Source organism: Gouania willdenowi, chromosome 17 (assembly GCF_900634775.1).
Source record: "Gouania willdenowi chromosome 17, fGouWil2.1, whole genome shotgun sequence".
In the NCBI taxonomy this organism is placed as follows: domain Eukaryota; kingdom Metazoa; phylum Chordata; class Actinopteri; order Blenniiformes; family Gobiesocidae; genus Gouania; species Gouania willdenowi.
This window is the reverse complement of record NC_041060.1, coordinates 28,228,453-28,241,244: the sequence shown is the minus strand read 5'-3', so window position 1 is coordinate 28,241,244 and position 12,792 is coordinate 28,228,453. Positions and strand designations below refer to the sequence as shown.

Below are 12,792 nucleotides of genomic sequence, written 5' to 3'. Positions count from 1 at the left end.
CCTCATAATTCTATCATATTCTTAGAGAGTTCTCCAAAAGAAAGATGTGGATGCATTAGAGCAGTGGTTCTCAACTGGGTTCAAGATTGTGGAAGAGAAATTCCACACAATAGGTATGAAGGTGAACAAAATGTCCTTGTTTAGAAGCCTACCGAAAATGGTTTGGAAAGATACATATTCAGTAGTAATGCAATAAAATTGCGGCCACCAATCATTTTTGGCCGAAAACCAAAAATGCACTTTTGGGCCATTTTGGAAACATTTTTCTTACCGAAACAAGGCGACCAAAACAGGATGTTGTGATGACGCGAGCCCACACATCAAACGCTGCGCGCTTGTCAGGAAACTGATCAACTTATTCTTTTGAGGAGAATTGAGGAGCATGAAAATATGACTTATATTTCTGTTTCACTTAGACACTGTAGTTAATTATAGTCCTCCGTCAGTGACGCGAGGTGAGAGTAGGCAAGGTAGGCAGTGCCTACCCAAGGGTAATAGATATTTAAATTCTTTGTTTCAATTATAATTATAGATGATTTATTTTTCAATTTCTGATAGCCTACAGTACCTATAAGTTTGAAAGTGTGTCAGCATTTTGTGCTTTTTATACACCAAATGATTAAACAGTGCTATTTCCTGGTACGGCAGACACTGCACAGTCTCACGCCGCTGTAAGGCAGGAGGAGGCCACGCCCCTTCCCAAAAGCACATTGTTGCTCTGCCTCTGCTCCCATAGTGTGTTTTTATATGTTTGCGCATGCGCAGTCAGTTCCCCAAGATGAAAACCATGTACGTAAAAAGGCAGCTCTCTACGCTGCCATTGGATGTAACGGTGCTATGCTAAATGCTATTAGTACATTCACGGGATAACACTACAGGCAGGATGACAACGCCAGAGACGATATAGAAACTTTTTTTTGAAGAAAAACGACAGCTTTTAAAAGATGGGAGACCAACACCTGACCTTCAGCCAAGGTAAGGTCAGAATATTGTTCTTACAGTGCATGGTACAATAGGAAGGATTGGCTTTGTGGATGCGCCTCACTGAACTGGCTGTTCTGAGTTGTTGTTGTTGGCATTTTCTCTCTGTTTCCAACACAAATAACGGATGCGCTGTCATGTCATGAGATAACTTGTTGGGAGAGTATAGAGACTGCTATTGCATAATTGTTTATGTTTCTTTAATGGTGTTTTACAATGTTGATTTTGTTAGATTAACACTTGCCAGCAGAAACATTTGGAATTGTCATTGGTGTTAACATTGGTGATCTTGATTTGCAACACCCTGCCTACCCAACCCTAGTGCTCATGGCACATCACTGCCCTACGTCAACATGGACCACACATCGGCCTGATACACGGCTAGCATCAATATCATCTGGTTTTATAGTCTGTCACAGTGTTGCCAACTTGGCGACTTTTTCTTACTGTTTTTGTCAAAAGCTACTAGCCACAAAATTGAGACGTAAGTTCATTTATAGTTCTTTTTTAACTAACTTTTCATCCTTCCCACGAGGTTATTCTTTTCCTGCAGCATCCATTACAATTACATGCAAATGGTTAATTATGCAAATTAGGCGATAACGTCATTTAGCGACTTCTAGCGCCTTTTGCGACAGCCAATAACTACCTTCCTTATCACATCTATACTCGGGGTCCGCGTTATAAAAATCATAACTTAAAATTAAAACCAGCGCGCACAAGATATGATCCATGCAGCAATCAAAGCACACTGAGCATTTGCGTCTCTAAGACACACACGCTCTATGTACCTCTCCAAGAACATGCTTGTATAATAAATAAAGCTAAGAAGCTGATTTGCATCAAGAACTTCAATGCACTTTGTGTTTTATATTTACATATTTAATGTGAATCTCTTTCAGCAGCTAAGTCAGTTATAGGCCTGTACAATATTATTTAATGTATGAGTGGGGTCAAGTCGAACATTTTATTGATTTTATTTTATATTGTTCATTGTTGGAATGTCAGTGCTAAATACATATCTTCATATTTTTAATTGATGTATTCTTTGAAGCAATAATACTAATGTACACAATTGCAATGTTTTAATTTTATTGATATTAGCATTCAAAGCCATATATGAAATGGGACTAATAATTTATTTTGGTTTTTGGCTTTGGTTTCCTCATTTTCATTTTTGGCCGAGAATTTGATTTTGGTGCATCCCTAATATTCAGGGGAAAACATGACCGAGCTTCAAGATTAGGTAGGGATGTTTCAAATTTTCTGAAAGCAGATGATGGAGAGTCTATGCCTTCTGTTTGGTTAAGAGAACCAAGAGCAAGAGCTTCAAAACAAACAGCAACAGAAGACATTTGCAGGCCCAGCAGAGATTTACCAACGACCCAACCCACCCTCTGGTGATGCCTGTGGACTCAAGGCTTCTACAACTGTGGAACAACAGGTCGATATTTGGTAATGCATGTAAAACGATTCACTGATCAATCATTCCTCCCACCCATAATGAGCAGACTCATAGCAGCAGCACTTTCATCTTCTGTTAGGACAGCAACACACATATGTAATCTGCTCACACTGTCACCCAGTGTCCAAATGAGTGCAACTGCAACTGATTCAGCCGATAATAAAAAGTAACCATTTTGTTGTTAAAAACTATTACTTATTCCCTTCAGAGTATTTTAAAAGCAGATCTCCTGCATATTTTAGATATCTGATTATAACAATTGGCTCATTAATGCTACCGAGTTACACATGGTACTTATTCGATTCAGGCAATAAAGAAGAAAAGACAAAACCTGTAAAAAAATAATATAATAAAAGTAAACCTTTGACTTTAACACCCCTACCTAATACGTGAACACATTCAGTGGAATCGGTTTCTTCAATCTATGATTTGGATGGAAGTATATTCTAAATAAAGCTGAGGTGTGCATATAAAGTACACTGTGGTTGTTCTTTTCAAACCCATTGATGGTATGCATAGTGCAGAGATTCTCGGTCCAAATATATATGTATATTTTTTAACCTATCAATTGGCTTTTGTTTAAATAAGTAAAGAAATAAACAATGGACAACATTTATTTTCTCTTTAAATTTAATCATTCATTCATGTACAAAAACAATTCCATGTCCTTTGAAAAATAATAATGGCTGTTGATTTTGAATGCATAATTCCTCTATGTACAATATAGCATGTGTGCAACTCTCATATTTCCATATGTACAAAGCAAACACAGGCCTGTGCCATATAAAGGGAGATACTACAGACTTATTGCTTAACTAGATACGCTGCCAGTTAGCTTAGACATTCTACAAGTATTTCTTTACGTCTTATATGGCGAGCACTACTTCACATTCATATGCTATACAGAAATGTTCAAAGAAAAAAAGTGTGGGTTTGCAGAGGGCGACGTCAGACATGGTTGATATATAAATCTAGTTGAACAAAGCAGTTTCCTTGTTCAGGACAAAAACACATGTGAACAAGCATGGATACATGTAATGTTTGGCCTTCAAACTGAAATTACATTTCTGAGCATTTTGCAATAAGAGGGCAACATGGATTGTGCTCTTTATTATTGATGTAACAGAACTGTTAGAATACCATGATATAACCAACTTATTCTTAGTCCTCTGAACAGTGTGCATACCTACAGTGTGTTGCGTGCACATTAGTGTGTTGTATGTCCCTGAAATGGGTGCATTTGTCTTACACCACAGATCAACCTCATTCAGGGCTTTAGAGGCAGCTGAAAGACAGACAGTGCCGATGTGCAGGGAATCATAATCATGGTAATTACAATGTGCTTCACTGGTACATCAGTCCTGTGCTTGGTTATGCAGGTCTTTGGAAGCTGCCATTATTTGTGTAACTTGAGGCCAGTGTACAGAGTAGTAACTGAAAGGTTTAAACAATGAAGAGTCGACTGAACCTCACTCTTTAATATTTGTTCTCATAACAAGACATCTTCTAAAAAAGAGACTATTATTACATCCTATAGATATATGGTACTGTGGTACTGGAGGTAAAAATGTATACCAGCATGTCCTCATTGAAGTCAAAGCCTCTAGAATTATTTTTAGATAGCCACTCTCTGAATCCTTTCCCGACTCATGCCCATCCTTGAAATGTAGCGGTAATCTAAGAGGCTAAACAAGATTTAAGAAAGCTTCTTACTATTCAAACACATGCAAAACACAGAATAAAGCTGGTGTTTTCTGTTCTCTTATTGCCATTCATCATGAAATAATGACAAAAGTTAATAGCAGTTGATGCCTTAGTCAAAGCAATAAACTGCAAATGCATGAGTACACATACTAGAACTAGTGTAATTGAAGTGCTAGACTAGGATGCATCCATGGCTGTCAGTGTACATACAATAAGACCATGGTGCATTACTATGGGTCCCTAGGGGACCTGCTCCATAGTGATAGCCCACAGTGGATTTGAACCTGCAACCCTCTGGTTACAAGCCCATTTTCTTAACCACTGCCCAGGTTTATTACGTTAAAATAATAATAATACAATTTAATAATAGTGCTTTTTTTTTTAACTTTGACAATTCCTTTTTAAAACTTTAGGTTATTTACATAACCCCGGTTCTCTGAGTAATATGAGTGAGATGTCTCACTATGGGATGCACGCCCCTGCATCACCCCTCAGAAACCCAATCTCATTACACCAATCCTGATTGGCTGGTGAAACGTATCCATCCGCCGCATTTCATCACACCTACTATAAGTAGCGTGGGCAGAGAATACTACGCCATTCAAAATAAGCACCTCTTCTCACCTGCTCAGCAAGGAGGGTTGCCTGGTGTAAACAACCTAAAGTTCTCTTTCATAATACTTGTTTCGATGTCTCACAATGGAATGTGGTAGCTCCTGTATTGCAGACAAGCTTATCATGCGTACATCAGCACGCAGGGCAAGCACTGTTCCGATCAGGACAGGCGAACCGCCCGCGCCATGCACGAAGCAAAGACATCCAGCCTGTAAAACCAGACAAAAGTAAGGGCCGAGGATAAGCTCGCCACAGCACAAATGTCCTGCACAGTCACTCCCCTGAACAAGGCCCAGGATGTGGCTATACCCTGAGTTGAGTGTGCATGCAAACCCGCAGGCGGCTGCAGACCCTGACTTGTATAAGCAAAAGCAATCGCCTCTACCACCCAGTGTGACAGGCATTGCTTAGTAACAGGCTTTCCTTTATGGGGCGGAGCCCAGGAGATGAACAGCTGATCGTTCCTCCTGAGGCTCCAAGTCATATCCACAAAAGCGCGCATTGCATAACACATGAGGCCGCTGCTCACCTTGTGAGGCAGAGAAGGCCGTGAGGTCAATAGGAGAAGGTAGAGCAGCACGTGCGGCCAATCGTGCGCTAGTGCGTTTAAGCCGAGGGGAGCACCTGAGCTGTGTTGGGAGTAAAACAGCTCACACTGCACGTTTTCTCCTCGGCAAAAAGATCCATCTCGGTCTGTGCGTAACGAGGCCACAGCCATCCCACAACCTTCGGGTGTAACATCCAATCCCGATAAATCGGCGCCCCCCCTGGACAGCAGGTCTGCGCCCATGTTCAGGGCTCCCGGGATGTGCGTCGCTCTCAACGAGAGGAGGTGACCACAGCTCCACGTTCTGAAAGCCTCCACCCGAGCCGCCAAAAGACCCCGAATACAGGGATAGACCCAGAAAGACTATCTTCTGTACCAGTTCCAACATGCTCTTCTCCGCGTTTATCACAAAGCCCAGATCGCCTAGGTGACGTAATAGAATACGTGTGCGCGCTCTGGCCTCCATCTCCAACTGTGCCAAAAGCAACCAGTAATCCAGATATGTGGCCAAACGGATCGCTGCTTCCACGCACCGTACAAATACCCTTTGTTTCTCATCGTCTCTTCATGGAAGCCAGCGCGGATCCAAAGATCCCCTCCGGAATAACGGGCATATGCAGCATATCTTCCTTCTTTTTCTCGGATAAGTTCGCAAGGTCGGGCCAGTGGGCCCTTTCCTGCAGAACCATAGTCCCTATTGCTTTTCCAGTGGCCTGGACCATGCAGCACTGTATACGGAGGCACAAGTCAGTGACCACCAACATCTCCTCTCATGTGGTTGGGTCCCGAGTCGGCTCAAGATCGTCACACAGCTCTGCCTGGTAGGCTGTGAGGAGGAACAACACATTGAGCACTCTGGCCGAGAGCGCCGCTGCCTTGTAGAACCGCTCAAGTCGGGAGAGAGCTCCTGCTGCTGGACGGACGGTCCTTCCATGAACGCGCCACCTTGTCGAGCAGCTCTGGGAAGATGGGGAGTAATTACCTCGCCGAGCCGCTTCCCCTTGTAGGCCAGGGAATGGCCAGTTGAGCAGTGACGCATTTGCACACGTCCAACATGTCCAAGCTGGGGAGAGAACAAGCTGGTGTGCTTCCCTCAGCTCCTTCCCAGGAGGCAACAGAGGCAGCACGCTGTGCAGCCCGAGCTGAAGTGACGAAGATGTTGTCCTCTTCGTTCTCTAATATGAGGAGTTCAGAGGTGGCATCTTCATCGTCCCCACAGTCCAGTTCCAGGACATATTCCTCGGTTGGAGGCACAGTGGCGAGGTCGAGCTGGGAGCCCCAGCTGGAACCAGGCCTCACTTCAGCCTCCAGGAAGGTCCCCGTCTCCACCCTCATTTGCAAAGGGGGTGCCGTGTGGAGAGAGGTAGGGGTCCTGCTCAAACAGACTAGTTTGGCGTGTCTCTTCACAGTGAACACGGCACAGTGATGGCAAGAACCGGGAGCGCCAAGGGCCTGCCAGGCATGTTCCAGCCCGATGCAGCCTGAGCAGACCTGATATGTGTCTCTGCTCAAAATCTTGTTCCCGCACCGGCAAAATCTCGCCACCAAACCCCCTGGTGTGTGGGGCCTTGTTCTCCATCCCTCTGTGCTGGCATGCAGGCAGAGAGAGGTGGTTAGCTAGCTCTAATACGTGGCGACTAGCTGGTATGCCAACTGGACAGACAACAGCTGGCGCCTGGCGACCGTGGTGGGGTGGGGAGGGCAGTGCTGTAACCGAGCCGTCAACTGGTGTGTTAACTCCCGGGCTTGACAGCCGTGGTGGGGTGTCGAGTGCAGTGATGGACTGAGCCGTTAACTGGTGTGTTAGCGGTCGGTGCTCGACGGCCGTGGTGAGGCAAGGAAGCACTGGTTGACCTGGTGTGGTCGAGAACAAAGAGCATCTACCAGCAGCGTCCGGTAACAGAATCCAAAAAAGGGTCCGTCTGCTGACAGTTGAGCAGCCAATGAACACGAGATAGCTCTGAGTGAGAGTATAATAAGTGAGACTACCTGCTGGGGATGAATATGTTTCACCAGCTAATCAGGATTGGTGTAATGAGAATGGGCTTCTGAGGGATCACGCAGGGGCGTTTATCCCTTATGAGACATTAAAACGTGCATTATGAAAGAGAACTAAAACCACACAGCTTATCAATGGTCGTCATAATCATGACATCCTTTAAAGAAATCCACAGTCTGCACCATAGAGCGTTCATGGCCCACAGACATTTCCTTTGTTGACCTGTGGGGGAAGCACCACGCCTCTGCTGCATTTAGTCTACTAAAGTGAAAAGAAGAATGAAAGGTAGAGAGAGTCAACATGTCAGAAATCTGAAGGGAAAAAAAAAATGCTGCCGAGGCCCTGCGAGATACTGTGGATCCCCCCACAATACATCTTGTGATGCGTCTCAAAACAGATATCTGGTACGGGTTAAGTTTAACAAAAGTTAAAAACAAATTTGCATAAATGATTAGGGAGAAAAGTAAGAGTCCTGCAGTTATTTTTACATTCATGTTGCATGTGCTTATCATTGATATTGCTCCAAGCAAATTTATTTATTCTTTTATTTATGTTATTTTGTGTATTTTGGAAAACTAATGTAAAAAATGTTGCACACTATCCATTCATTGAGCGATCCCAAACAGGACAAATACACAACAGCTGAGAGTGCAGAGATGATGGTGCACACAGTGAGGTGCCCTTTTCTATTATTTGTTGCAGGTAGATGTGGTCGCTGTGTGGTGACAGACGAACATAGAGAAAGACACCAGGAGAACTACAGCAAATACTTTAAACTAACATAATTCAATTAAAACTGTGACAGTATGGTGCTTTGGGTCAACAATGACATTTTTAAAAGCAATATGTGCTGAGGTATGGGGCTTCATAACGAATTATATTAATTCGCCAAAGGGTTCTTTGTCAAACAAAAAGAGAAGAAATGTTTTAGAAAATGACTTGGTTTTAATTCTTAATGCAGCCACAATTGTCACCTCAGCATTTATTTAGCTCTGCACGTTCAAACTTTCCAACAACAAAACCATTTTAGTTGAATTAGAACCAAACAAAGTATCATTAAAAGGTCTCCAGTGAGGGATCTCATCAAAACCTACAGTGTACACTATACTAAATACTAGGTAACACACCTGCTCTGCATCTGGCTTAAATCATTTTCTCTCAATTGCACAGTCCCATATAATCAGCTATTGGTGTGTTTTGGGTGATTTTGATGCATACTAATATACCTATTAGTAATTATCAGCATTTTTTCTGTGGATGACGCAAAATCAAACAAAGTATTTAAAAGTTTTTTGTCAAATCACATTTACCTGTTTATATTGTGTGAAGGCAAATCCAATTGAATTGACCTGAAATCAGATGAATCGAGCTTTATCCTTCAAACATGCATTTTTTCCACTCGCTCTCAGTTGCTTTACAGACAATGGTAGAAAGACAAATATTCAGGCTGGATTTTAAAGTGAGTGTAAGCCCTACAAATTTAAGAAACACTCATGAGGTGACATCTGATCATTGGGATTGAGTGTGTGAGAGGTGCTGACCTCCCCCACAGGGTCTGAATGGTCATTGTTCAGATATGGAACCTCCTTTTCTTGCTCCATGTTATCCAGCTCAGGAATTTGGTTGGAGGGGTCATAGTCACAGGCCAGCTCTGACACCTCAGTGTGGGAGGGGCTGCAGTCAAAAATAAACTCTGATTGGTCTTCATTGAAGGAGGGGCTTTCCTCTAGAACCATCTCTGATGATAGGTTCAAGTCATCACCAAGGTTGGTTTCACACTGCAGATTTGTTTGTTCCAAAAAGCTTACAGGGATCTCTTTGTATGGGAGATCGGGTTGGTCCTCTACATCTGGAAGGTTGGGTTCCCGTGGTAACGACAGCCCCCTGTGCCGGATGCACAGCTTGTGTAGTTCTGTTACCTCAGATACATTTGTGCTGTTTCCACTGTCCCGAAAACTTGCCAATGGAGGGCGCACTTTGACTCCGGTCACTGTCACAGAGCCTTCAATTGCCTTTCGTAGCTTTGTGACCAGAAAGGAAGAATCAAAGACAAAGGAAGTGGAAGTCAGCAAAGTGTTGAGAATGGGAGAAAAAAAATTTAATTCACTCTTCATACCTCTTTGAGAGAAACCACTCCAACCAGCCGTCCCATGCTGGTTACATAGGCATGATCCAGGCCCAGCAGAGAGAAGATGGTGTGAGTCTGTGGTAGCACAAGTGATTGGTCAGAAGATTTAAAATTTCACAAGTTGAATAATGGAAAAAAATGACTTGCACAGAGCAAATTAACTTCAGAACATGAACGCCGGGTGATTTTCATTTGTGTAAACGTTTTACATGATTGTCATAATGTTGCGTTTGAGTGTTATGTGTTCCTGTAGCTTCAGCATCATCTTAGACATTTTTCTTAGACAGGTTTCTCTTCTCGCCCTATGGCGACTTCAGTAGAGAACAGTTAAAAATAAATCTCAATAGTGAGAGGGCATACGTCAAAGACAATGCTGACGCTGCCCAGGGACCCATGACTAACATTAGTGACACCATCATGAACGCCTGTGTTTTTTAAATTTGAATTAATATACCCAATGACAAGAACTAATCCTCAAAACATAGTACTTTATTTATTATATCAGGTACTACTCAAATGTATTGCCATATTTTGATATGGTAATTATATCGGGTAAAAGTCCTTGTTGTTTACTTTTCTTCTACAAAAATGTAATACTGGGAACTCTGCAGCAGCTACCATCCTGCACATTTTTGGACGTTAGGATCAACATCTTGAGAATTCAGCCTTAAGGGGGGCACAAGCCAGTGTCTTCCTTGTGGCAGTCCCAAGTCCGTATAAATGCAGTGTTGTGCAAGAGCATCCAAGATGAATGCCAAACTGAATCACTCAAATGGCTTCCATGCTGAATCAGTCAAGGTCCGGGTTAATGAAGCCCACCATCAAAACTGTCGGTCAAAAATTTAACTACTGATGGTCGAAGAAGGAGAGGAGGTAGGTGTGTTTGTAGGCAGAGACCCATAATTTTGGGACAATGACATTGAAAGCTAGAGAGTTAGTTGACATGATGCAGAGGAGGAAAGAAACCAGGTGGAAAGATAGAAAGGCTAGGAGCTTAGGAGCAGGGTTCAAGCTGTTTTATCATGTGGATAGGAAGAGGAGTGGAGTGCGAGTTATCTTGAAGGACAAGTTTGTTAGGAATGTTGTGGAGGTGAAAAGAGTGTCAGCCAAAGTGAAGAGTTTGAAGCTTGAAATTGAAGGTGTGATGCTTAATGTTGTTAGTGGTGATGCCCCACAGTAAGGATGTGATCTCAAAGAAAATTTGAAATTCTGGTGTGAGTTAGATGAAGTGATGCTGTGAGTATCTCTAAAGATGAGAGAGTGGTGACTGGTGAAGATTTTAATGGACATGTTGGTGCAGGTAACAAATGTGATGAGGAGGTGATGGGAAGGTTTGGTTTGAAATGCAGAACAGATGGTTTCAGACTTTGCCAAAAGATAGAAATGACTGTGGTGAAAACTCTCTTCCAGAAGGGGCAGGAACACAGGGTGACCTCAAAGAGCGGAGAAAGGATCACACAGATCGACTACATCTTGTGTAGATGATGTAATCTGAAGGAGATCAGCAACTGCAAAGTAGTTGTAGGTGAGAGCATAGCCAGACAGAGGATGGTGTTGTGTTGGATGACTCTGGTGTCTGGGTGGCCAGGAGGTACTTCCAGATGACCTATCTTCCTGATAATGTGATCAGGGACGCAAGTAGAAGAGCGCTCGGTGTGTCATCTGGAAGGAAAGTAGACAAGGAGACTTGGTTGTGGAATGAGGAAGTGCAGGAGAGCATTAAGAGAAAGAAAATAGCTAAGAAGAAGTGGGACACTGGGACAACTGAAGACAGTAGACAGGAGTACAGGGAGATACAGCGTAAGGTAAGTAAATGTGGTAAAGTCAAAAGAATGGGTGCACACTGACTTGTGTGCTCGGTTGGATAGTAAAGAAGGAAAGACTGATTTATACAGGTTAGCGAGGCAGATAGATGGAGATGGGAAGGACATACAGCAGGTTAGAGTGATTAAAGATAGAGATGAGGATGTGTTGACAGAGGCCAGAAGTGTGATGGGAAGATGGAAAGAGTATTGAACTGATAAACAAGGCAAATGAGAGCAGGAAGTAACACAGCTTAGTAAGACTGAAGTGAATTGAAGAGGATGAAGAGTTGAAAGGCAGTTGGTCCTGATGGTATATCTGTAGATGTATGAAAGTGTCTAGGAGAGGTTGCAGTAGGGTTTTGACAAGGTGGTTCAACATGGTCTTGGACAGTGAGAGGATGCCTGAGGAATGGAGAAGTGTGCTGGTGCCCATTTTTAAGGAAAAGGGAGACTGCAGAGCTGTGGCAACTACAGAGGAATAAAGTGGATGAGTCATTCAATAAAGTTGTGGGAAAAAGTAATGGAAGCTAGAGTGAGGGCAAAAAGGAGCATTAGAGGAGTAATACTCATTCAGTTTTTGCTTTGAGGATGTTGATAGTCCAGAGAAGGTCAGAGGGAGCTAACATTGTGTCTTTGTAAATCTAGAGAAAGCTTATGACAGGGTGCTCAGAGAGGAGCTGTGCTATTGTATGAGGAAGTGGAGGTGGGACTGCAGCAATGATCAGCTTTGAGCAGCTTCTTGTTCAGTACACAGACTGACTGACAGATGAGGTTAAACATGTAGTTCCATGGACTATGATGTTTATAGTAGAAGAAGTAGTGGGAGGAATGGAGAAAGGAGAAGAATGAAGGGTTAGCCGCAGCAAGATAATACATGTGTTTGAATAAGAGGTTAAAGCAGACTGCTAGTTTTTATACACATATATATATATATATATATATATATACACCACGTAGTGCATTTTTACATTTAAAATGTTGATGAATTCTAGCTGAGTGTTTGGCTCCAAACATCACACGCATAACAAATACTGTTTAAGGTTTTTAAGGCTTATACAGAAGGTGGAGGATTTTAGGTACTGGTATATGGTTCTACGTCAGGATCTACGCCATCAATGTGACGCAGAGGTCGGCCAACTGCACTTCTGTGTCGAGCGAATGCATCGGTATGCAATTGGCCGCCATGCCGCTCGGGGGTTGTGTGTGTGAGGTTTTAGAGGAGCATTAAAAAGTGCTTGTTTATCTCCTGGTCACAGAAAATAATGTTTTATGTTTTTTAAGCATCTTAAAATGTAATTTTAAAATGTATTATTTGTAATTATTACTCACCTACCTAACCGTGTGTGTACTGTTGGACACAGACATGAAAACAACAATTTCAAAACATGTGCTTTTCACTATAAACATTTGCAACATACAAAAAAAGTATGTTTGTATATACTTTGTTATACAGTGACACTGTACAACTGTATATTATTGAGTGACAGTGCGCTCAATAAAAGTGTATTGAGCGCACTGTCGCACCGCCGTAGAGTGGAGAGGGCGCAG

The 12,792-nt window shown here is 42.7% G+C and overlaps 1 protein-coding gene across 7 annotated transcripts in view; it reads right to left on the bottom strand.

Moving 5' to 3' along the window:
- Positions 1-3,058: 3,058 nt before the first annotated feature.
- The window catches only part of LOC114478906 (chloride channel protein 2-like), a 134,723-nt gene continuing 124,989 nt past the window's right edge, over positions 3,059-12,792 (bottom strand). For all 7 annotated transcript variants that reach the window (XM_028472262.1, XM_028472255.1, XM_028472261.1 and 4 more), the window contains 2 exons: positions 9,428-9,514; positions 3,059-9,332 (listed from right to left, as the gene is read on the bottom strand). In XM_028472262.1, coding sequence (XP_028328063.1) covers positions 8,784-9,332; positions 9,428-9,514 — 636 coding nt within the window. In that variant the 3' untranslated portion in view covers positions 3,059-8,783. The remainder of the gene's footprint in view (positions 9,333-9,427; positions 9,515-12,792) is intronic.